Raw genomic sequence first — 25,363 nt, 5'->3', positions numbered from 1 at the left:
TGAGGATGATAGCAGCTAACAGCTGACCTGATGACAGCAAGGGTCCCAGGTTAAGAGGTCCCGGAGGTTTGGCCTACTAAGTAGCCTGCCTACAATTTTAAGCGAGAACAAAAATATATAGTTTTTATACAGACTTTTGTATACATTATATATTCTAGTGTATTATCATAAACCTCAAACCAGATAAAGACTTGCGCCCCCCCGTGATCTTTGCCGCCCCCCAGGTTGGGAACCACTGGCATAGAAAACATGCACATTGTGGCAGAGTTTCCTTTACTGTTTGTGATTAACCTGGTGAATACTTATTAAACAATTGCGTAAGGTAAATAAAATGAATTGGTAATAAGGTAGTCAGAGTTGTGTTAATAAATTAAATGTTCTGTTTAAATTTCAAATAAATACTTATTCATTAACTATATGCCCTTTTTTTCCCCTTGAGCCCCTGCCGCTCTCTGTGTTCGTCTGTTTGGCTGTCATGGAATTCAAAGGCAGTGTCGGGAAAGGGGGAATGGTTGATTCAGGAGTGGACTTAAAACTGCGATACAACAACCAATATGTCCCTGAGCAAGACACTTAGCCACTAGTAGCAATTGGAAGTCGCTGTCTTTCTCTTCCTCTCTCTTTCATTCTCTCTCTCTCTCTCTCTCTCTCTCTCTCTCTCTCTCTCTCTCTCTCTCTCTCCCTCTCTCTTCCCCCCTCTCTCTCTCTCTCCCCCCCCCCTCTCTCTCTCTCTCTCTCTCTCTTTGTCCCTCTCTCTCCCTCTCCCTCTCTCTTTCCCTCCCCTCTCTCTCTCTCTCTCTCTCTCTCTCCCTCTCTCTCTCCCTCTCTCTTTCCCTCTCTCTCTCTCCCTGTCTCTTTTCTCTTTTTCTCTCTCTCTTTCGCTCTCTCTCTTTTTCTCTCTCTCTCTTTCCCTCTCCTTCTCTCTCTCTCACTGGGAAACTCGGTTAGCAAAATCTGGCCCGAGTTTCCCACCTCTGATTCCCACAGAAAGGGACGTGAATGATGACGTTTTCACTCGGAAAAACGTTTTTCCGATGTCCATAAACGCACGGATAGAGTGGAGCGTGGTGCGACAGAAGCATCGCAAGGTCAAATGGATCTGTACCATTAGCCTACCCAAACCTCCACCTCACCCGCCGCCTATGAACAAGGGAGTGTTTTTTTGGACACAACCTAAGTTAGCTAGCTAAGGCTAATTGAAAGGTTGTGGTTTGTTTGTATACACATCAAATGATGCACATATCCAAATGGTCAAGACGTCTTAGACTTCCATCGTGGTACCTTGATCAAGAAAAAAGTCATGCATTTAGGCTATAGATGAAAATAATTATTAAGATAGACGCATGTGTCTGGAAAACTTCCAAGTAGCATTAGCAAGCTAGCTTTGTTGGTGTTAGCTTACCAACTAAAATGCTTCCGCTAGTTCGAAGAGTTTACAACAATATGCCGTGATTGAATGGCTGATTATTACACCATTCTGTCAGTTTTGGGGTTCCATAAATTAGTCTGCTGAGAATGACTTGTTCAAGTTTCTTTTCTTTTTTTCATTGATTTCAGGCTATAGCCTATCCAAGTTTACATTGGCTTGTGTGCAGCCAAGTGCTACATGAAACCACCTTCCAGCTGAGACATAACGTAGCTGAATAATAAAAGGACAGGCTTCAGAATTTGGCATCAAACAGTATAATTTGTCCCCTCGAGGATGGTTTTGAGAGACTGTAGAATATATGAGCGGATTTATATATTAGTATTCTTTATACTAATCTTTATAAAGGAAAGATATATCAAGTCACACATATAAGTATTGTGGTTTCACAATCCCTGGAGAACAGCTGACACCAAAATTGTTCCCAGTTCAGGACTAACCAGGCCTGGAGCCTCTTACACTCGAAATGACGACACCATTTGACTTTTACACATTTAGTAACCCATGCTGATGACAGAAATATCCCTGCCCAATTTTCAGCCGTATCAGTGTGAAAGCAGCTCCTCAATGTAATCCTCCAACAGAAAAAAACAGAAGACACAGTCATCCCTCTGACATGCAACATTTAAACACAGATATTTTAAAGATGAGCTTCTTCTTTTTACAGTAATATCCAACAGTAAGACACACGATTTGGATATATATATATATATATACTGTATATATACATTAACTTACATTATCAATAGCTCTGTTTTTTATGAACAATATTTACACAGTATAGGGGAGGAAGGTCTTTCCTACCCAGTTGCCCAAAGTTACGTGGTGAAAATCCCTCTTTTGCATCAGTTACATTACAGGTACTTCCCAGTTGTTTGTCTTGTTTGGCTTTAAAGAGTAATCAGCACAGATAATGTAAAATGACCGACAAATATACAAATGAATTACACTGTACAGGTCCATATGTTTAAGCAAATAATCACAGCATGAGGCCACAGTTCTTCCTCACGAAGCCAGCAAGGGATACACTGATAGCTTATCACACTGCGATGAGGTGGTCCATAGTCTGAACACATTGTAATTGTGTATTCAGATGTTCTAACTGTTGCAGTTGGTTGCAACTCTTCGTCTAAATTTCCATAGTCCCACCTGATCCATTCGGTTCAACATGTAACAAGCAGACTGTACTACTTGCTGAGAAAGTCTTACTGAATGAGGGACATTGTTACACTGATGTGATGTTATTGGCAAATTGTGTCATAATACAGCTATCTTATGACTAGGGTTGGGTATTGTTTGGATTTTTACGATTCCGATGCCAAACCGGTACTTTTACAACGATTCAGATTCCTAAACTGATTCTTGAAAAATTGAAAAGTTGAACGGTTAATATGCTTTTACGTCCGTTTTGGTGAGCCCAGAGGGAAAATACGGCATTTTAAAAGTAGCCTACATTTACGGTAGCTAGCTAACGGTAGACTACAGAGAAAGTGTGATATTTTTACGTCCGTTTCAGAGCAACAGAGGGAAAATATTTCAGTCGACACATTAAGTGGAACCGAAATGAGGAACTGAAATTTGCGTTCTAATCCGGTCCGATTCCTACCGGTTGCGTAGGAACCGGTTCCATAGTGGAACCGGGTTTCGGTACCCAACCCCATTGTATGTTACTGTAATTCATAGTTGACAGATATCAACATGGTAGACAGACTGACAGACCATCTGTGCTAGGATAACAAGAAGCATTAGCAACTGATGAGCTTCACAGAGATCGTAACTGGACAGCCCCCAAGTCTTTTCATCTCAATACAGTGTCACGTCTGAGTCAGCACGAGTCATGTTCCTGTGTTCAGAAAGGTCAGGAGATCAGACGATGGATCCCTTGGAGGAGGACAGGTGGATGGACTGGATGCGGACGGCCAGGGTTTTCTCCAGGTCTTGCAGGATGTCACAGCCGGGGCTATCTGGAGGCACGTCGTACAGCAGCTGTTTGAATGGCTCCAACTCAATCAGGATTAACATGTTCTTGAGGAAGTAGCCTTCTATATAGGACTCCAAGTCTGGAGCACCAAGAAACTGTTGGAAAAAAAAACATGGTTGTTTATCACTGAAAACACATTTTCAAGATATTACAGATCAAATTTCTGGCTCAAACTTAAAACTTTTTTATAATAATGATTAAAACATTCAAGCCACTGCCAAATGAGTTGATTCAAAGCTTAATAAGAGTATCGGCTCCACAAAACTCTCTCTGTATTTCTCAGCATGGCTGTATTTAGAAATTGGTGCATTCCGGTGACTTTCACACGCAGAAAAATTGAGTAAAGATAATTACCTCTTTTAAAGAGTTCATCATGTTTTTTACAGTTTACACCAAACACTATGAAATTGTCCCGGTTGTCAGCGATTACATAGCCGACGTGGTCTTATTATAGCCAGATCATTAACTAAACCCATGTAGAAAGACTGATAAAGCGTCCAGCGTATGAGTTTAACAATGTGTGTGTGTGTCGGTCAACCGTAGTGGTCTGCGTCTGCATAATATGTGCAGCCAGCATTACAATGCATATTTGTAAAGATTGTCGCAATGCCTCTTCTTATCTGTTTCGTTTTAACCAGTCCCTCCAGGTCCGCTGGAAAATCAGCGGACGAGCGCTGGGTGGAAATGTTCGCGCATTTCAAAAGCAGGGAGATTCCGTTCAAAAATGTAGGTCTCCTTTGTCAGTTCGCCATGTGTCTAGCGGGCACAAATACTCCCGTTGAGCGGATCTTTTCGCTCATGAACGACACATAGACTGACGAGAGGAACCGCATGACCATTCCCACCTTAAATACGCTACTAGACTTGTGCGCAATTTCACAGTAGGCTTTCAGCCAACAAATTGATTCTTGAGCAAATTCACTCCTCTAACAAATATACAGAATTAATGTTTCCAATAGGGAAGCTATCTGCTCTATCAAATGAGATTACGTGTGTGTGTGTGTGTGTGTGTGTGTTGTTGGTTAGAATAACACTGGTAACACTTTACGGTAAGGGTACATAAATTATCATGAATTCATGCATGCATTAATTGATGTAGGCATATGTATTATGTAATTAATGATTTATGTGTTACTGCATTCCTGAATATCCCATGAATCATCAGGAACTGACGTATTCATAGTCTCATTCGTGACCTCATACATGAACAACACATCAACTAAAGCATTAGGTACAGTTGGTCCCACACGAAACTCACTCAATGGCTTTTAATATTATTTCTTAGATATGTAGGCTACATACCAAGAAAATTCATGAATATTAACTGAGATACCCCGTTATGTTGTAAGTAGTAGGCCTATGTGTGCTGTTGGCAAAACTGTGTCTAATCTGTCTGTGTCTATGTCTGACCTGGGCTGGCACGTTCACGTTAAAAAGCATGTGCGTGCACGAGCACTACAGTCACGCGCAAAGTGTCCCGGTTTTAGTTCTGGGAAATCTGGTCACCCTATGTTTTTTTAATCCTCCATGTCCTCCTTGACTACGTAGCTACTGCATGGAGGAGGGCTTGGGGTGAAGCGCAATCACGGAAGACTTGTATCATGTGGATGCACCGACAGAATTGTTGTTACTTTGAATTCCTCATAGGGGACACAGAAATGACGCACTATAGCTTTAATGTGCAACAATAGTTCCATTTAGTGGATATTTTCTCTCCAAACCACCTGAAATTGCTATGTAGCATAGCTTGTTTTCTGCACTGTCCAGTAGTATTATTAGATTGCATGTATTCATTCTATTCTATTTTTGCACCTTGGTGTGGTTGTAGATCTCCACACATGTTTCAGTGTTAATGTTCTTGGTGCAGATAATCTCACAGTGCCTCTGCAGCGCCTCCAGCTGGAAGAACTTGGCTGCAGACAGAAGCTGAAAAACACACACACACACACACACACACACACACACACACACACACACACACACACATTCAACTCAAATTAAAGTTTACAACCTGTTTTGTATTCTATCACAGACATTACTGTAAAACGTGAACAGTGCAATATCCGTATGTGACCTTAAGTAGTTGCAGTGAACGCTGTAATAACAACCTAACCTCCATAATGTCAGTGTTCCTGATGTGCAGAGCTTCTGTCCCGCCACAGTAGAGATACTGCATCACCAGCTGAAAAGAGAAGACACATATTGCAGCTTACATACAAGGATGAATCCATTATGAATTTATGAAGGAAGGAGTATGAAAGTGTGTTTCAAGCATGATTCAAAAGTGCCCCCGTTTACATTACCTGAAAAATGTGATATTTAACATTGCTGATTTCAATGCACGTGTTTTCTCCGCAAGGTCTGTTCGCTAGTAGAGATTTAAACCTTGACAGAAAGAAAAAGAGAACGTAAAAACTGAAAGGATAAGCGTTGGTGTAACCCAGTCTTTGGTGTGTTTTATTCACATTTATTTCATATAACGCTCTGTGAATGGGAATAAATCTTAATAATATACAGTAGCTTATAGCATGGAAGGAGAAGCTGTAAGTCACTGTACAGCAATGGGATAGTTTTATTTGAAGTTATTTTATGTTTTCTCTGAGGACATTATGTTAATGACAGGACTGATTGGTTATCATTAATGTAGCATGACATGAGAGTGAAATGGACGTCCAATCTATAACTTTATGGATCATCAGGAACAAATGTACAGTACTGACATCACATCTCAACAGCATGTCAAATGTTTAGTCATTGCTGTATGAATTTATCTATCTTTTTTATATTAAAATATACAGTTACACAATTCAGAGAGTTAATGGAGTCACCATATAATGTACAGCAGAATGCAATGTTAGAAAAATGACTGTAGATACATATTACTGTACTTGTGCATTTCAAAGCATGTAAATGTTAAAGTGAGTGTACCTGCTGGAAGCTGTGAAGAGCAGGACTTTGTGGGCATAAAAAGGCTTCCCTTCCACCAAAAAGGTCACATCTGACATCTCTTTATTGTTCAGGAAGTGAGGATCTGAAAAACACGTGGCCAGAAAATCTTGATGTTTTTCTGATTATCGAAAAAAAACAACACACACACACAAACACACACACACACACACACACACACACATGCCATGTTGCACATGGGGTGTGCCTTAATGGCCATTCTACAGCAGGGGTCTTTAACGTTTTTTAAGCCAAGGACCCCTAACTGAGAGAGAAACCAGAAGAGAAGCAGGGACCCCCTACTACATATAGCCTATTGTTTAAAATGTAGTTGCATATTAAACTCGGCCTTCAATAATGTGTAGGGTGGCCTAAAGCCTTTTTACATACCTTTTTAGTGCATAGAATACTAAGCTATTAAAATAATTGTTGGTATGATTTTATAAATCATGTTTTAATGTAAAACATGTGGCACAGTAAATCCTTAGGATTAACTGGATCTGTGCATGGCTACCTTAGTGACTACCTTACCTATTGCCAGTAGGCTTATCATCAATGTGTTTTATTTTCACAAACTGAAATTTATATTTTTTGTTGGATTCATGTTAAGACATTTGAATTTTTGAAAAAACTTTCAAAAGTAAAAAAAAAAAAACCTCCCTTCATTAATTGTCTGATGGTCTAGTATTGAATTGTTGCCTACTATCAAAATTTATTTTTTGCAAGTTAGACAGTGTGCGGGAGTTTCTTTACAACTTTTGACTAACTTTTCCCCCTCCAAACGCACCTGTCTCACGTTATAGATGTGCAAAGTATAAAAAAAAAATATATAAAAAAAACTAACAATATTTGGTGTCCCTCCTGCAGTAACTCTTAAAGACCCCCTAGGGGCCCCGGACCCCCTGTTGAAGATCTCTCTATTCTAGACACATTTCAGCTACTTTTTTCTATTCCAGTCTCTGAACACTAGATGGTGTTATGTGCACTTTGCATTTTACCGCATTATGCATTTCCAAGTACGTTACAGCTGACTCAAAAACAAAAATAGTGCTTGTGCTGCCTTAATGCTGTATTTAAAAAAAATTGTTTAGATATTGCATTGAAAATAATTAAATAGACCGGCCCTCACCCAGGCGTGCCGTCTGCTTCCTCTTGATCTCTGCCAGTTTGGGGATGGGGTAAGGACCGTAACACTGTGTGAAGATCGCAGACAGCTGCTGGCTAATCACCTCATTCTGACAAAACACAGACACAAAAGAGGAACAAAACATCAGAGGGTGAGGAGAGCTGCTTGGGCGGGCAGTGCTCAGCCAACATCCAGGAGTTCATGTTACGCAATAACTCAAGTACCTATTTTAGTGCTCCTCTCCTACACAAACATCCCCAACACAATTATCAGCACATTGAGAGCGGTTTAACTTCTGCAGCCTTGTATCACGCTCAGCATTCACTTTATTCAAATGGTTAGTTCAATACGCCACATGTTTGTGGCTATCTCACACCTTTGAAAGGGGATCAGATGAATATCAGGCTGATTTCTTACACCCTCAGTCCCTCAGAGATTACTGTAATGGGGAACACCATGACAGGCCAAGCTACTGTAGCAGTGTGAGAAAGAGAGAGACGGGAGAGTGAGATCCTCTTACACCTAACTTTGCTCTTGTGTGTGTGTGCGGTGCTAAAACTGAGGGAGAAGGAGGGGACAGGGCCATTCAGCTGCAGCAACCGTGCGCGACACTACAAGCCCCACGTGTGCAGTCAGGCTGCTTGCTCTTACTGAAGCATGACGCCAACAAACAGCTATTACTGTAACAGCCACCTATTCCACCTGGGACAAATGTGCATTTCTGCAATTTCCCCCACATTCACTCGCCAGACACAATGTGTGAAAACATGAGCTAGATAGATAGATAGATAGATAGATAGATAGATAGATAGATAGATAGATAGATAGATAGATAGACAGATAGGCAGATAGATAGATAGATAGATATATAGATAGACAGATAGGCAGATAGATAGATAGATAGATAGATATATAGATAGACAGATAGGCAGATAGATAGATAGATAGATAGATATATAGACAGATAGGCAGATAGATAGATAGATAGATAGATAGATAGGCAGATGGATAGATAGATAGATAGATAGATAGATAGATAGATAGATAGAGAGACAGATAGGCAGATAGATAGATAGATAGGCAGATAGATAGATAGATAGATAGATCAGTTAAAAAAAAATATTGAATTTACATGAATTGAATGGAATCAAACTTAACTGAACTTAACTGAATTACTGTAAACTGAACTGTATAAGTACAGTAAATTGTTGAAGGTAGGGTTCAGTGGGCCGAGGACAGCAGACAATGAAAGATGAGCGGCCCTACCTTGATGTCTCAGGCCCTCATAGTGGAGCACACAGTGCCAGGGGTCCCTGAGGCCCTCATAGAGATGAGGTTCACTGTCCCCACCATACATCAGCAAAGACAGAGACAAGGACTGACACCGCAGCAATCCACTGAAGGCTAGGATGGGCCTGAGGGTATGAGTGTGTGTGTGTGTGTGTGTGCATGTGTATGCATGTGTATGTGTGTGTGTGTGTGTGTGTGTGTGTGTGTGTGTGTGTGTGTGTGTGTGCATGTGTGTGTGTGTGTGTGTGTGTGTGTCTGTCTGTGTGTGTGTGTGTGTGTGTGTGTGTGTGTGCGCACACTGCAGTGTTTTTTTGTGATATCAGCAATGACAGCACAATTTAGCACGCTGGCAGGGCAGTACAGTACTACGTAAAGGCTAAGAAGGCAAAACAAACAGAAGTGACAGACGGGACAATGATGTGCTGTTTTAAATCTAATATGGCCTACCATGGGGATCATGAGCTTAAGTAATGAGACAGGGCCCTGATCTAATGAGCAGCAACAGAGAAGAGCGAGGAGGCCTGTCAAAAGTCATTATCATCTTAGGTTATTGATATTGAGTAGGCCTCTGGGGGTCTGTCAGTCTCTGTGAAGCTGATGACCTGACTACCTAATGACAATCATACAAAAAGAGAAGAGCTCAGTGAGCAGAGCAGATATGTTTGAAAGCATAGAAGAAGAATAAAGATGTAAATATTTTAAAAGATAAAGAGTATAGCCTTGGAGGAACAATTACATGTTGTATATGAAGTGGTACCTCACACAGCTGAATCCACAGTGATTTAACAGGTGACACAGACAGTGCGGTACCTTGCTGGCTCTGAGGATCTGGAACATGAGAGGCAGGCCAAGCGTGATGAGCTCCTCAGTGTACTCCTCTTCCTCAATGCAGCTGAACTCTTTCAGAAGACCCTGGATCAGAGGTCGGCGGTGCTGATGGAAACATGTGCGCAGAGACTCCATCCAAGTGTGCAAAGTCCACGGAACCCCTGGGAAATAATTACACAGGTATACACGCATTAATCATTTAATACACACACACACACACACACACACACACACACACACACACACGCAAAAAGAAGGTTTAAATGTTGCATACAGAATGTGATACTGTAGAAAACGCATAGGTATGTTTTAGAGAGTGTTCACAGAAACTAACCGAGGCTCCGTATATCTATGGTGATGTCCACGTGCCCATGTTCTGCACTATGGTACATGGCTTCTTTCAGGGCTTTAAGTTTGGCCTTCCCAGTTCGTATCAGGTCAATCTGAGACGGACTTCTACCTTCCAGCTCCGAACCCTCTGCCAGAATCTCTTCCAGGGATAAGACGTCCCCTTTCCCTTTCTCTGTATGGGACAGCAGCTTACGAAACACATTTCTAGTAGAAAAAAAGCACAAAAACAAAAGCAACATTTAATTTGATTGGTCGGTACAGATTAAAGGGCTCTATTTAATTGCTTTTTATTGCATTGAGTCTCCCGGCCACATGTGGCAAACAGGTGCATTTGGATTATTATACATATTAATAATGAAAAGTGATATGACTGTCACTGAGTTATGATAGACCATGGCGATCTGAAATTAAATGTCTCACAGCTTTAATTGTTATTGCTGCATATAGCTCAGTTTTAATTAACAAGTAAGGTTTGATAAACAAATGCTTAGTGCATATAAACAAACAAAACAAATCCTTAGGGCAAAAGTTTATCATTTTATGCAAATAGGCACATATATATATATCTTGAAAGGCTTACAAAGAATTGTCGGTTTGTAGAATGGACAATCTATTTTAATTGGTGTTAAACAGGTTTAAGGGACTCGACCAAAACTTAAAACATATTTAAACCCACCTATTAGGTTCAAATTATGTTTTTAATTTCTATGGTGCAATTACAGAGACACATTTTCAATTAGTTTGGTCCTTCATGTGGACCAACTTGAATACATCTCATTAGGAAAGCTTCTGTCACCAATATCTGTGTCCTTTTGTGAAAATCGGATAAAAAGTCAGTGAGTGAGTGCCACTGTGATAGACCGTGCCTATTCTTTGATTTATTGGCTTGCATCTCATAAATAGCAGCCCAACCCAATGTACCTGGTGTATTCTTGCCAAATAGAGTTAAATACACTGGTGTCATGTACCAGGTGTGGTGGAAATTGCCCAACAAACAAAAACTCATAAGGGAATATTAGACAATGCTCTGTTTTAAAGCAGCATTTCAAAATATTATATAAATTCATCATAAACTGCAAGAAGTTTCAAGGAAAGAACAATGTAATTTGTCACTCATCATTGGGAAAACATACACAGTATTATTGGCACTCTTTCAATTAATTATAATGAAATGCCAGCATAACATAGAGTCTTTTAGTAAGTACAAAGCAGATCAGCTGAACATGTAGAGGCTCTGTAAAATGCATTACCAAAAATGATTCTGCATACATGTTTATGAATTATTAACAAAAGAAGAAAACTAACATGTTGAACTGTTATGGTCTAGGCAAATGGACAAAGATTCCCACAATACTTGCAACACACTGAATGTGAAGAGGACTAAGGTTAAGGAAGTTCATGAATTTCAAAATGTTGAAATGTCGTTTAAGGGCTGTAATGTGCGGCCCATTGAGACCCCACTGTATTTTATTAAGTCTTAATTTTCATACATTCAAGATGGTTGTACTGTTTTTAGTCTCAATGTTGTACCATCTCAAACAAAAAGTTAAGTGAAGAGGAACAGCAGCAAAAACATAAGAAAACACACAATAAGTGCAATTAGTCCTACAGTATTTAACATATAATGACACAAACCAGTTCAACAGACAGGGTGTCAAATTCATGAACATGCTCTGTTGAGATTATGTTTGAGCATAAACAAGATTATATGCTAAATACACAGTACAAACAGAGCGTACTTGTGTATCCTCTGTTTATTCACTCCGGAGTGTGTACTCATGATGGAACATGAATGTGTGTGTGTGTGTGTGTGTGTAACCCACCTGTGTCCGTGAGCTGCTGCCAGACTGTAGGAGTTCATGTCTCCCTGCGGTGCGGTGGAGATGCCATTGCGATACATGGTTCCCACCATTGGGTCTGCCCCCCGCTCCAGCAGCAAACTCACTAGCTCAAAGTTACCTGTGAACACAAAAAAAAGGATTGGCAGAGTTTATATACACACACACACACACACACACACACACACACACACACACACACAATAGGATTAAGGCAGAAAAATGAGGGTGATGCAAACATTCGATCATCATTCTGCATGCATGTCTCTATTTGTCTTTATTTTTCCAGCCCCCAGGATAAATATGACTCTGAAGTCATAACTCAGCCCATGATCATGCTGACAGTCAGGTGTTGTTATCAGCTGGTTATAGATGGCCAGCTGGTGTTGTCAGCTTGCTATAATACAGTTGGACAGGAGGCAGAGGATGGGAGTCACGCTGTGTCTCTGTATACCTGCTGCAGCAGCCAGCTGCAGCGGGGTCTCTGTGTAGTTCTCCATCCCATCCTGCAGGGACCCTTCCACGTTGGCTTTGGCATCCAGCAGCAGCTGCAGAGGTCGGGTGGGGACACGGAGGGGCACGATGGGAGAGAGAGAGAGAGAGAGAGAGAGAGAGAGAGAGAGAGAGAGAGAGAGAGAAAGAGAGGGTGAGGAGAAGCGGAAGAGTCGGTTGGCTAATAAAGTCAGTCTAGAATTCAGCTCATCTGTTGTCTGTTTCATGCAAAAATCAGTATAGGGAATAGTTAATATTTAACTTTTACACTGCCTGTACAGCTTTTACTTTCACAAATCCTTTAAACTTCAGATTCAAATTGAATTTTTTATGTTTACATCATTTAAAGGAAAAGATTTGGGAAATACACTTTACACATTTGCTTGCAGAGAGTTGGATGAAAAGATTGATGACCACTATAAATATTTTTATCTAAGTCCCTGAAAAATGTAAATAAGCCTATTTCCCAAAATGTCAAATTAATATTTAGATGTTTGCGGATATTTTTAAATGCAAATGCAGCAGTAATAACTATGAGCCACATTTTGACAGTAGGCTAAATAGACTCACAAATCTGTTTTAAAATCTGCTTATTTTATACTGCATTTATAATGATCTTTTTTTAAGTAACACTGCTCATACTGGGTGAAAGACAAATTATCTTGTATATGATAAATTATGTTGCAGATCTATCTGGGGAACAATTTGTAACTGAGAGAATAACCTAAACAAGCTCCTGAATCTCATAACTTTATGTCACATAATACAATACTAATACAATGAACATTTAAAATTAAAGGTCTAATATGTAATGCTTTTTTCATGTAATAAATCCAAAAATGACCCCAATGCTAAATTGAAATACTATCTTGTCTGACAACAATGCTAATGCCAGTATTTTCTCCTTTTGGAATTTCCATTCCGTGACGGAATATCTGTTTGTGTTTTGGCTTGTGTGTTGTTATCAACTGCCCAGTTTGACAGCCAGGCCAGATATACCTGTAAAAACGTGTACCCAGCGTGCTTTAGCTGCAACGTTAGCACAGCAATGAAAGCAGCAAACAAACAAACAGGATCAACGGAGATAGATTCTACCCGACCTAAAAATACCGGCATGTTTCTAACAGTTGCGTGACAAGAGACATAACAAACCCCGGGTAAAAGATGTATTTGAAAGACAGCTTAGAGCCCAAAAGGACGCCGAGTTGGCTAATTTCCTCCTGAACAGGTAAGCGTTAGCTTCAGGGTAATTTATCACAGGCATTTTATGTAATTTCTACATTTGTGTACTCCCACTGAATTATATAGCTAGAGTACTCGAGTTGGTTACTCGCAAAAACCATTGAGACACAGCCAGTAAAGTGATCCCGACTGGTCCTGGCTAACGCCGCCATGCTAACCCTGCTAACTGCTAACGTTACCAGAGGACCAGGCAAGCGGGCCACGCCTGTTTACAACGTGTAGCCTGTTCAGCAGCCGTAGCTGACAACGGTGAGTTATTTTAAGCCAAGAGAGGGGGGCTGTAAATCGGGAAAAGAGGACCATGAGTTTGCAGTGTGTTTAGCGATTGTTGCCGTAATTCTAAGCCAATAAAGTATGTTCAGTCGGGTGGAGAGGACGGCAAGGTAGTGTTATTTTTAGCGGTTCCTACCGTAGCTAATTCTAAGCAGAGGAAGTGTGTCTGTCCGTCAGATGGAGAGGACGGCAAGGTTGTTGTGTTTTTTGCGTTTCCTACCGTAATTTTAAGTCGAAAAAGTGTGCCTGTCAGTTGGGTACAGAGCTCCACGTGAGACTGGGCTTTCATGTCAATATAGCCAGCATCTAACGTTAGCTACTCCGCTGTGCTGTGAAGTAATGTCTGGCTATGTGAGACAAGCGTCTAGCAACATTGTTATGGATGCTGCGGTCTCAGCCTGGCAACCTCTGTGAACTTCTGGGGAGGAGGGGGCGGGGAAGACGACTCTCTCCAGAGACTGCAGTAACTATTTTAAACACTAGCTGTCAGTATTACATACTGCACCTTTAATATCTTGGAAAATTGAGTGTGAAATTATTACATATTTAACTGCAATACACTTAATGGTTTTAATCAACATTTAATCTTTTTAACTTCATTCTTTCTTTTAGTTCTGAGAGAGGAAATTGTGGCGTCACATGGCTTAAACATTTTCCATTACAATTGAATGATTTCAAACGGATCATTTGGAGGACAAACTGAATTAGTTAAATGGGTTCGATAACAATTAAACTGCTGTGTTTCCACTTTCCACTCGCTAAATGCCGTCTGATCCATTTGCTCAAAAATGGAAATTGACAGGAGGCCATGTTCAACACAATTGTTCAGACCTAAAGGTTGACTGGATAAACACCCTCTTTAAAAGATACAAAGACCAATTTGTACATCACACAAACAGCATCAAATGAAAACAAAAAAAAGAGAGACAGGAGAACACTCGTAGTGGAGAACCATTATCATCATCACCACCAAGAAGCTTTGATGACAAAAATGACAATGATGACCAACCATGAGCTGAAGCACAACGAGAGGCCATGATAAGAGAATTAGAGGTGAGAGAGGACGTCACTACCTGCACCACAGGCACATGTCCGTGTAACACAGCGAAAGTGAGGGGCGTCGCCTGCCGCATTTCGGGAAAGACTGAGGGGTGCTTGTGCACTGAGTTTGGCACCTGGGGAAGGGACACAGGTAGGTGGGTTGGGTAGGTAGGAGTGAGAAAGGTGAGGGAGAGAGATAACGAAGCCATTAAAACTACTGCATGGCCTAAGGAGCACAAGACAATCAGCTGCAGGGAGGAGAGGGAGGGAAGGAAGCTCTACAGGAGAAACTAGAGTAATTAACCAGGAACCCTGGGGCTGCACAGGGCATCCTGTCACTTTGTTCGCCTTCTAATGAACACGATGGATTGATCTACCTAGTTAGGCCTCGTCCTAATGGTTCCTCTCTGATCTTTAAGTGGGGTTTTTTTTCTGACAGGGCTCTGACCTGACCTCTCTAAGGCTCATCTCTCTGGTCAGGCTGCAATGGATAGCTAAGCCCAATGAAAGCGTGACATACATAAGACACATGACCAAAGCACAAAAGCACATATTTTCCTCAGGCTGCTTTGGTAACAAGGGGGCTGGCTGGGAGGCAGGAGAGAGACATGCAGATGAAATGATACAGGACTGGGAAACCGAACTGAAGTTTGGGGGAAATGGTTTAACAACACTGATGTTCTGCAGAACTCCACAATAACGTAGGGCTGGGCAATATATCGATATTATATCGATATCGTGATATGAGACTAGATATTGTCTTTGGATATCATAATATCATGATTATGACATAAGTGTTGTCTTTTACTGGTTTTACAGGCTGCATTACAGTAAAGTGGTGTACTTTTCTGAACTTACCAGACTGTTTTAGCTGTTCTATTATTTGCCTTTTCCCCACTTAGACATTATGTCCACATTACTAATGATTATTTATCTAAAATCTAAGTGTGAAGATATTTTGTTAAAGCACCAATTGTCAACCCTAGAATATTGCCGCAATATCGATATCGAGGTATTTGGTCAAGAATATTGTGATATCTGATTAATAGCAGGCTGAATTATAAAGTGTTACCCATGACTCTAACTTTGAGGGGATTTAAAGAACATGAATCATTTCGAGGCTGCCCAGTTGGTGAAAGGAACATCAGAGCCAAACAACATTTGTCTTTAACTGTTCAAATTCTAAACAGGTTCAAAACCAGATGCATAAAAAGAATATGAAATTGGGTGTTTTTATTTCAGAGTGTGCTTTATGCTTTGGCCAGGGGTCATGAATGCAGTGGACTGCAAATAAACTCTGGCACAATGGCTGATGGGACATGCTGTTGCTGAGGTGACTAACGAAGACCAGAATCATGAGGCTTTAACTGAACTATCTCTCTGAAGTCTGCACAGAGTCAAAAAAAGGATGCCATCTCAATCCTCAGGCTCTGTGAGGAATTCAATTTGCATTAAGTCAGGCGATCTTTATCACTTTTTTCCCTGATGGAGAAATAATGACTCAGCAACATACATCTGCGTCATGTTTTACACTTGAAATACTCAAATGCAAGTGAGTTTCGTTGCACATATAATTTTCTATCTGTTTGCACGCTGCTACATATCCTGGAATGTGGCGGAGCAGTCAGTGCCTCATGATCTCCAGCTCTTATACATTTAGCATCACAACACATGGGAGAGGACAAAGAAGGGGACATGAGAGACAACATGATTGGTTTTCTCCAATACAATACCACACACATAATACACGGTACTTACAAAAAAATAACTTTAGGACTAACATATGTAACACTGCACATATTGAAGAACACAGAAGTTGTAAGGTCTTGTCACTCCTCCTTAATATACACAATGCTGATGTCTCCTACTAATATGTCATTTTTTTAAAACACTGGGTGGATTTATATATATTTTTTTAAAGTTTAAGATATTTCTATTTATCTGATAAGGGCAATGTGTACTCCCTTCCGCCCTGTTTGATTTTACGTAACGATAATCCTTCCTTTGTTTGACTTTGATCATGCCAATGTTTAAACCAGAATAGCAGTAAAAACTTCATCAGCCCTGACCTCGCTGTTAATATCAGCTCCCGCATCCAGCAGCATCTGTACCATGGCCTCGTCTCCACGGACACAGGCGTACATCAGCGGGGTCATCCCCTACACAAGCACAGGTAGAGAGAACAAGAGCAGAAGTTAATGATAACACTTTTTCATTTTATTAAATCACCAAATGGCAAAATCAAATCCCAAATTGTGCCACTTAGTTATTTCCAGGGGCGGAGCGGGGGGGGGAGGTTTCTGGGGCTCCAGCTCTGAATTCTGAAGCCCCGAATCTTTTGGCCAACTTTACTGTCTTTCAGAGGCTGTAGCTGGCTCAAATGAAACTGGTAAAGAACAATTAGATACTAAATAGGATGAAGGCTCTAGAGGATATATTTTTCTTGGCAACTATCATGTTTTCCCAAATGATGTACATATTTGTAGGCATTTCTTATCAAATGTCTTAAAAAAAGAGTGCAAATAGCTGCCGTAAATTTGGAAATAAAAGCTCCGCGGGGCACCATGCCCCCCCCCTGACCCCCTGGGTTTGGGCTTAGCCCCGAATGTGCACATCTGGCTCCGCCCCTGGTTATAAGTTTTGCTCTAAACTTTTACAAAGTATTACAAAACAAGGTTGAACTTTTGCTCTAAACTTGTATCTTTGACAGTTCCACTCCTGGCACCTTGAGTCTGATGAGAGTAATATTCTGCAATTGATCGTTTTAAAGGATATCATATGAATCAATATCTCCTCTGGGCCAAAACATACAGTACTAGACTGGGATATTTGAAAGTTTCTGCTGAGATCATCCCCAAACTAAATGTTGATTTTGTCATTATATTTGCAGTATTCCCCTGATGTTTTACTGTACTGGAGCTGGTAGTCGTGAAATCATGCAGAGGAAGGCTGCAGGAAAAAAATATGTCATATATAGATATATATATGAATAATGAATAAGGTTTAATATTCATAACTGCCTTTCTGCTCATAAGTCTGTGTGACGTTTAAAGGTGAAGGAGCCACAGCTTACCATGCAAACAAAATCTTCTGTTCCACAGGCTGGTTACGTGTGTGTGTGTGTGTGTGTGTGTGTGTGTGTGTGTGTGTGTGTGTCAGTGTAAATGGGCCTGCATATTCATTATTTAAAACATTGACTGTGTCTCTAACCTGCTCACTCAAGCTGTTGATACCATCGGGCCCCAGCAGGTTGACAGCCTGCTTCACCAGGTCTGTGCGTCCACAGCTGAGCATACGGAAGCCCAGGTCCTGCAGGAACTTTGCTTCAGTAGAGGCAGCGTCCAGTTTCCTCGAGGCACAGAAGCAGTCATCCGTTCTGAAGGGCGAAGCACACAAAGTGATTCACAGTGCAAGCTTAATGTTTTGACTCACCATATTTTCCCTGAACACCGGACAAGCTTATTCTTTTTAACACTACAGGGAGGATGCTCATATCACTGATGTGTGAGTTTGCGTGCAAGTTCAGATATGTGCCTGCTGGTGCTTTTTATGTGCAGATGAAGTGGCTGGGTGCACACACGCTCTGTAGCCCACAGGCAAGCACACAGCCTACAGCCGTACCGGAGCTGACGAGGCTCACAGTCCACTCCTGGCAGCAGCAGTCGGGCAGCCTGCCGAACATCATCGCTGTCCACAGAGAAGCTGCGTCGGTGATCGGTGTGAACCACAGCCACGCGCACCCACTCCATCAGAGGCGGCAGCACCATGAACGGCCTGTAGGGGGAGATAGAGGGACATGTTCTGGCCACCAGAGACTCGCGCTGAACTTCAGTCATACTCTGTAGCCTACTTAAGTGTGCCCAGGCACTTGCAAGGAAAATCCACCTAAAACAGAATTTGCATATGTTATTTTAGAGATCTTGCCAGCTCTAGCGGATGTTTGAGAACAGGATGAACTCCGTCAAGAAGATGAAATGAAATCAAAGACCCAAAACTAGTATGTCACAGAGAGACACTTTGATGTCAGAAAACCTAAACTGAGCAAGATCATAGATTATAGACCACCACCATCAAAAATGTTTGATACAGACAGTGTCAACTATGAAGATTTGTACCTATCTTGAATCTCTTCACTGTCTATTCTGCTATATTCTGGAGACCGACAGAGTAGTATTATAATACTAATAAGCCCATATCCATAATGTGCTTTAAAAACCTAAATAATGCATTACAGCATACATGTACGGTATGTGCGATATAATTTCTATATGGCTTAAAATGCACTGCGATGTTATAGCAATAACAAGGCCTCACATGTATTGTCACAATACAGGGAAAGTAATTGCTCTGCTTCTAATGTGTTTTGTACAAGATCATAATGATGCACACCATGGTGCTCCCTGTAAACATGAGTGTGGCTATTATATGCCAACATACATTATTTATTTATGACAGCTCACTGTTCGCTTAAAGTAAACTATTGTTTTTTTTTGCAAACCAACTGCTCTGTAAAGCTTAGACAGACAGAGGCAGGAAATGACCATCATACGGTTGATCCTGACACCAGAGCCAACGGTGAACAGCTTGAGTGAGAAAAGCCGAGATGTGGTCGCACAAAGAAAACACAATTACAGTCTCATTGAGAGAAAATCTCTTAAGTGAGAAGGACGCACAGACCACACGTTCTTAGAATAACTTATTTCCCTGTCTACCTCTCTCCTCCACTCATCCTGCGTCAGTGTGTTTACTGCAACCACATGGAATCCGTACGCATGAGGAGACATATGCATAGTGTTACATTTTTAACCCTACTGTACTGACAGCATGTTATGGATATAAATACACACTTTCTTCACTTATGCAAAACAATGAGCTGTCATTATCATGATGGAAAACGTAGCCACACTCTTTCTACTTTATGACTACAGAACCACGTTATTATGGTGATTTTAAGTATTATCATGACTGCTGGTTTAACACATTATAAAGGTTCATACTTCCATCCATGTATCCATGAATCGATTTACATAGCATGTGTCAAATCTGACAATTTCATTATTTTTTTTATAGTATGTATCGATCTAATCGAATAAAACAGACTTCAGATCATAGCGTTAACAATCAGTTTGGTTTCTTTGATTTGCTTGAATGCTGTTGAAGAAATAAGCTGCTCGTGTTTTGCATGAGCTGTCATATAGCTAAGCTGTGTGTACTTGATGAAACTTGGGATCGTCCTCCGGGATAAAATGTCCAGCACATCACTTTACAAAGGATGTCTTGATGCTTGGACTGTCCTTGACACATGCTCGGCCCACATCTGTCACTCATTGTTAATTATTTACTCATCAATGCTACTCCCAGTTGATGTGAGGGTCTTTTAAGGATTGTTTGATCGGCTAAGAAAATGCAAACCCTTTTTGTGTTACTCGCTTCAAAGGAGCCTGACCTAACAGCCCACCTGATGTAATTGGCTCCACAGAATTCATTAAAGCTGCACACAACACCTAATCAAGAGGCAAGGAAGGTAGAATGGCAATGCATTCCCTCACAAGGAAACATTAGAACATTAGAAACATCGAACAAGCTTTTCAAGGTTGCTGTTTCCAGTCTTTTCCAATACCACATCCCTAATGTTGCCTCTGGCAATGTGCTTAAATATGACTAAAACAAACCTACATTCATGTGATATTCATTACAAATATAAATAGTGATTTGAGCTAAAGCAGACGTGAGTTGGACACCTGGGACACACATTAGCTGATAACTTGGTCCACTGCAGGCAATAAAGTCTGGAGCCCCAGCTAGAGTAGGAATGCTCAAGCTCAACTGTCAGCACTGTTTCCCACCTCTGCCGCATGCTGACAGGGGTTTCCACCAAACTGCAGGAAATACTGAACAGATCGAGGTATAAGGGCTACAGTGGAACATGATGAGGTAAAGAAAAAGAAATAGCTCATAAATTCAGCAGCAAAAGTGTTTCATGAGTAAAAACTGTAAAGATTGTGAGGACTGTTCTGTGCTTTCCTGACTTGTGGGAGAAACTATGAAGTGTTCAAAAACTACATGATGAAGTATCAGAGGAATTAACACCATGGAAACTTTGCCTTAGCTTTATGTCATTCATGCGTAAGTCACCAACATGGTCCCACAGCTGCCGGCTGATTATGTCCCACTATGTCAGTGGCGGTAATTATCTTTCCGCAGCGCCGCTCAGGTCACCCAGAGGGCTCACTCAAGTAGCCAATAAGATAACAATTCGCTTGTATAAAACTGTACCTCCTTTTCCAGAGTAGAACATCTGGTGTGCCATTTCAGGGGTGAGCACAGAGAGCCAGAAATATAATAAAAGTCTGCAGAGGTGTACAGTTTTCTCTACAGAAGGAACATTACCACAAACTGTGGATAACTGCAGGGAGTTTTCTCACTGTGGTCTTATGGCGTTCTTTTATTATGTCCCAGCAGATATTAAAGGTGCAATAATGGCACTGTCCCACAGTACAAAATGAGGTGAAGGGGTCTGATGGATGAATCAATACCAGATTATTCTATTACTTTGCCTTGTTCTGGTTTTTAAAAAACCTCACGGCTCATGAATGAGGGGAGGTGCAAGTCAACAGCTAGATGATGCAGTTGACATTTTTCTTTCGCCACCAAATACAGCAAATACAAAATCATTTCTACAACTGCACTGTACATTATTACCTCTTTATTAGACGTTCCTGTTACATTTCACCTCTAGCTTTCTTCTTGTTTGATTGTGAAGAGTTTTATATTTCAGTCAGTTACTACACAGTTAGTTTAGAATGTTTTGTGATTCACTTTATGTTTTATTCCTTTTGATTTTACTGCATGTTATGTTATGTTTTACTGTTGTTACTCTTTGTAAAACACTTTGCTGTAAAGTGCTATATAAATAAATGTTGATTGATTGATTGATAATTTTTTTTCAATTATTGTGGTGGCATTAAATTCTGTTTGTGAAAATTAAGGAATTTGTGCAGTCTAATATTATTGCTTTCAGTGTTCCATTCTCAGCGTCCGAAGAGTCAAACCCAAGGGTGTGAAGGCTCGTGTTATTGTTTTTTTCTTTGTCAACGAGACATTACCAAAACCGACAAGGCATTAGACTCAACACTTTTCCACTTCCTTATTCCGTTATATGGCTTTAAGCCCCAAGCGTATGTGTTCCCAATGTAACAAATATTTAAAAAAGTGTCATTCTCAAAAAATGTCCTGTATAGTTTCCTATACACCTAACAGCTGGGCACTGTATGTTTTTAGAAATCACTGTAACAGTAAGTAGGACTATTTTCAGCCGTGGATTAAACCCATTGGTAGATTCAGTGTTCAATTTGGAGCTCCTCTTTATATTTTATTTACATGTTTGCTTCTCACCTCTCTGTTTGCAAGGTAACCTTCGAGGGCTCAACATTGGGGTTCTCCCACTCCATCTGAGGGCAGTGCATGAAGTAACACAGCGTGTAGATCGCTTCAGGCGCCCAGTGGATCACGCTGCTCTTCTGGTGGATCGGCGTCCCATTGTTGTGGTTCTTCATATACATTGGCTGTAGGTGGTGCATGGCCCGGGACACCAGGTCACCTAACACACACACATACACACACACAAACACACACACACACACACACACACACACACACACACACACACACACACACACACACACACACACACACACACACACACACACACACACACACACACATCATACAGGGAAACAGAAAAGGAACAGCAATGAGAACAGACTTCATGTGCAGGCACGAGGGTGAAAAGGCAGGAATATTTGGAGCACACGGCCTTTAAAAGAATCACCCTAATTCCTTCCAGCCCCCTTAGAGCTCACTCTGTCAGGGGAAATCGAGAGTTTCCCTGCACCCCAGTAAGGAAAAAGACAGGGTTCATCCGAGTCCTGCCTGTGCAGCTCACTGAGGGAGAGCAGGAGAATAAGCATGCTCAGGACTGCACTGTGTTGAGAATGAATATTTATGGTCAAACATAAGCTACTCCAAGATTTTTCCTCTGCATAATTTGTCAGTACTTTAAGGTCATCCAGTTGGGCAATCAAAGCTTGAGAGGACTCTGCTAATAAAACTTTGAATATTCTCTAGGACGGTTTAAAAGAAAGTAAACAGTTCTTGGAAAAGCATGTTTAGCCCCTTTTTATACTTAAGGGACAAAATTGAACTGAGCAGCAAACTCAGTTAATCAAAAATCAGGAAATGAATTTAAAGTTTCTCTCAGAGCCAGACAGATAGACAAGAACCTTAGTTATTGAGTGATAGAGTATGACCACGCTGTATTATTACAGCCTGGACTCAAATCCCATTTCATTGACTGCTGTCGCTTCTCCTTCCTGTCTACACCCACTACACTATGAGAAAATGTAATGAAATTCTGAAGCGGGGTAGATAAAAACAAAACAAAAAAAACACTTATATTGTTTGGGTCAGTTTGATACTATTCAAGACAAAAAAGTAATAGAGCATGATAGCACTTGGTTCCCCGGTCTAAATGAACTATACTGTATGTGTGCATTTACAATACACAGCAGGAACAAACCGTCATTTCTGTGGACAAAAGGGTTTGTTTAGCATCAAAATTGCTCTATTTGGCGCCTGCCAAGATTCCATTAAGCCTCGACAATGTGAGAGGGGAGTGTGAAAATGACGCCTGAACGAGGGAAGAGCATTCATGCAAAAAAAACCAGTCAATCTCCCAACTGTCCTATGGGAACAGTGGAGCTGTGCTGATAGAGAAATGCGCTGGACAACATCTACTGATGCAATGAAATATCAACACTGGGTTAATTATACCACTCCAAACTTTAGGCTAAGTATCTCGCTATCTGTTACTCCTCCTGCGTCTTTCTCTTAATTGTACCAATGGGAATACAGATAAGCTTGTAACAGTGCCCTCTAAAGCTTGGTAAGGGGAGCTGAGGTGGTCAGCAACAGCCAGTTCTCATGTCTTATTTATGCTGGTCTGTGACATTTCCTATGCTTGCAGAGGAGGCTGGCAGGGCTGAGGAGGGAGATTATTTATAACACAGAGAGAGTGCAACAGTAGCGAAGTAGCAGCAGCTTAACACATAAAGCGAGATAACCGCCGCTTTTTCAGCAGGTGTACGCAGAAATAAAAAAAGGGTTAACTCCTTGTTTTCAGTGACCATGTATCAGCACGCAGCCGTGAGGAGTCTTCGTGTTTTGCGAAGAAACAGAGGGAGGACGGACAGAAGTACAGCAGTTTAATAAGCTAAAACGTCAATAGCCTTTTCATTGTAAGAGACAAGCCTTCAATCAATAGCTCATCCTGGGTAATTAATTCTTTATGCTAACAAGAAGAGGAGAAGTGGAGGATGCATGCAGCAGATCCTGCTCCTCGGGTATCTCAGTGATTACCTTTAAGCAGCGGGGCAACGCTCTCCTTGTTTTCAAAGCTTTAAAATCCCCTTAGAAAAGCGGAATCACACAAATATGCCAGTCTCCAGCATATAAAGGCCGTGCTTTGATTTACGAGGGATTTTATGAGAGTTGACACCTTTAAGGTCAGTAGCCGACAATGCAGCACCCACATAACAACCAAACTGCTCATTGCTTCAGAGACTATGAAGGCTGTTTAATGGTGAGAGAGAAAGTATACTCTTTGGAAATGTAGAGATTAACTCTCATTTCTAACGGAGCAATTATATTCAAGCTTTTAAGAATAAGCAGTAACCAGCTTTCCTTTGGGTATTGATGAATGGGTGCTTGCTGCACAGTGCAGCTGCTGCCATCATCACTGTTTTCTGTGTTTGAATTATTTGCTGCTATGCGGCCATGATTACATTTAATGGTCGCCTGTGGCAATCCTGACTCGACAAGATGCTTAGCTATTCTTCCCGCTATTAGTTTTGTCCATTCGAAAGCAGCAAGAGCTTTTAGCCACCAACTAAAAAACATATCAGATAACAAGGGGGGCACAAACACTGTCTTTATGGAGCTGTTCCATCTGAATCTAACACAGTTAATGAGAAAAGACTCACTGAGATAGAGAAAAAAGACAGGAGCAGCAACAGCTTAACAAAAATGGCTGAACTTGTTTAAATATAAAACACTGTTGAGAAAATATTCCTTTTAATGTTGCGCCATGAGTGTAAATCTCACTAAGAGCGTACTTCCTCATCATATCTACTTTAATTTTCAGAATGTCTTCACATGATGTGGACTGAGGAGACACACATTATAATCTGTGATAGGGACAAGCACACACCGTCCCTGCAGTAATCAGGACAGGTTGGTTTGCACTAGTCTGGTGACAACTCTCACTGTCAGGTCTCTGGAATCTTTATTAGCGGAGGAATGGTATGTATGGTAGGGTGTGTACTCAGGGGAGTGAGGAAGGGAGATGGGACGTACATCCTTGTTATGTTAATTCCACACTTCCTTCTTGATTACAGACACTGAATTGTAGTAATATATTCTTTGTGTTGCTCCTCATTGATTGCATATTGCTTTTGTTACCCCTTTGGTAA

The 25,363-nt window shown here is 41.0% G+C and overlaps 1 protein-coding gene across 2 annotated transcripts in view; it reads right to left on the bottom strand.

Annotated features, from left to right (window-relative positions):
- Positions 1 to 2,357: 2,357 nt before the first annotated feature.
- btbd11b (BTB (POZ) domain containing 11b) overlaps positions 2,358 to 25,363 on the bottom strand; it is a 77,748-nt gene continuing 54,742 nt past the window's right edge. The window contains exons 3-17 of one of the 2 annotated variants that reach the window (XM_078257604.1): positions 22,230 to 22,434; positions 18,456 to 18,608; positions 18,045 to 18,210; positions 16,904 to 16,993; positions 14,867 to 14,968; positions 12,241 to 12,334; positions 11,772 to 11,907; positions 9,932 to 10,152; positions 9,580 to 9,758; positions 7,483 to 7,588; positions 6,336 to 6,438; positions 5,711 to 5,792; positions 5,521 to 5,589; positions 5,220 to 5,333; positions 2,358 to 3,502 (exon numbers count right to left, since the gene is read on the bottom strand). In XM_078257604.1, the coding sequence (XP_078113730.1) occupies positions 3,293 to 3,502; positions 5,220 to 5,333; positions 5,521 to 5,589; positions 5,711 to 5,792; positions 6,336 to 6,438; positions 7,483 to 7,588; positions 9,580 to 9,758; positions 9,932 to 10,152; positions 11,772 to 11,907; positions 12,241 to 12,334; positions 14,867 to 14,968; positions 16,904 to 16,993; positions 18,045 to 18,210; positions 18,456 to 18,608; positions 22,230 to 22,434 (2,030 nt within the window). In that variant the 3' untranslated portion in view covers positions 2,358 to 3,292. The remainder of the gene's footprint in view (positions 3,503 to 5,219; positions 5,334 to 5,520; positions 5,590 to 5,710; positions 5,793 to 6,335; positions 6,439 to 7,482; positions 7,589 to 9,579; positions 9,759 to 9,931; positions 10,153 to 11,771; positions 11,908 to 12,240; positions 12,335 to 14,866; positions 14,969 to 16,903; positions 16,994 to 18,044; positions 18,211 to 18,455; positions 18,609 to 22,229; positions 22,435 to 25,363) is intronic. The other variant, XM_078257605.1, reaches the window with a different exon arrangement.

Source organism: Sander vitreus, chromosome 8 (assembly GCF_031162955.1).
Source record: "Sander vitreus isolate 19-12246 chromosome 8, sanVit1, whole genome shotgun sequence".
In the NCBI taxonomy this organism is placed as follows: domain Eukaryota; kingdom Metazoa; phylum Chordata; class Actinopteri; order Perciformes; family Percidae; genus Sander; species Sander vitreus.
Note: the sequence above shows the minus strand (reverse complement) of the source record. Positions and strands in the feature narration are given on the sequence as shown.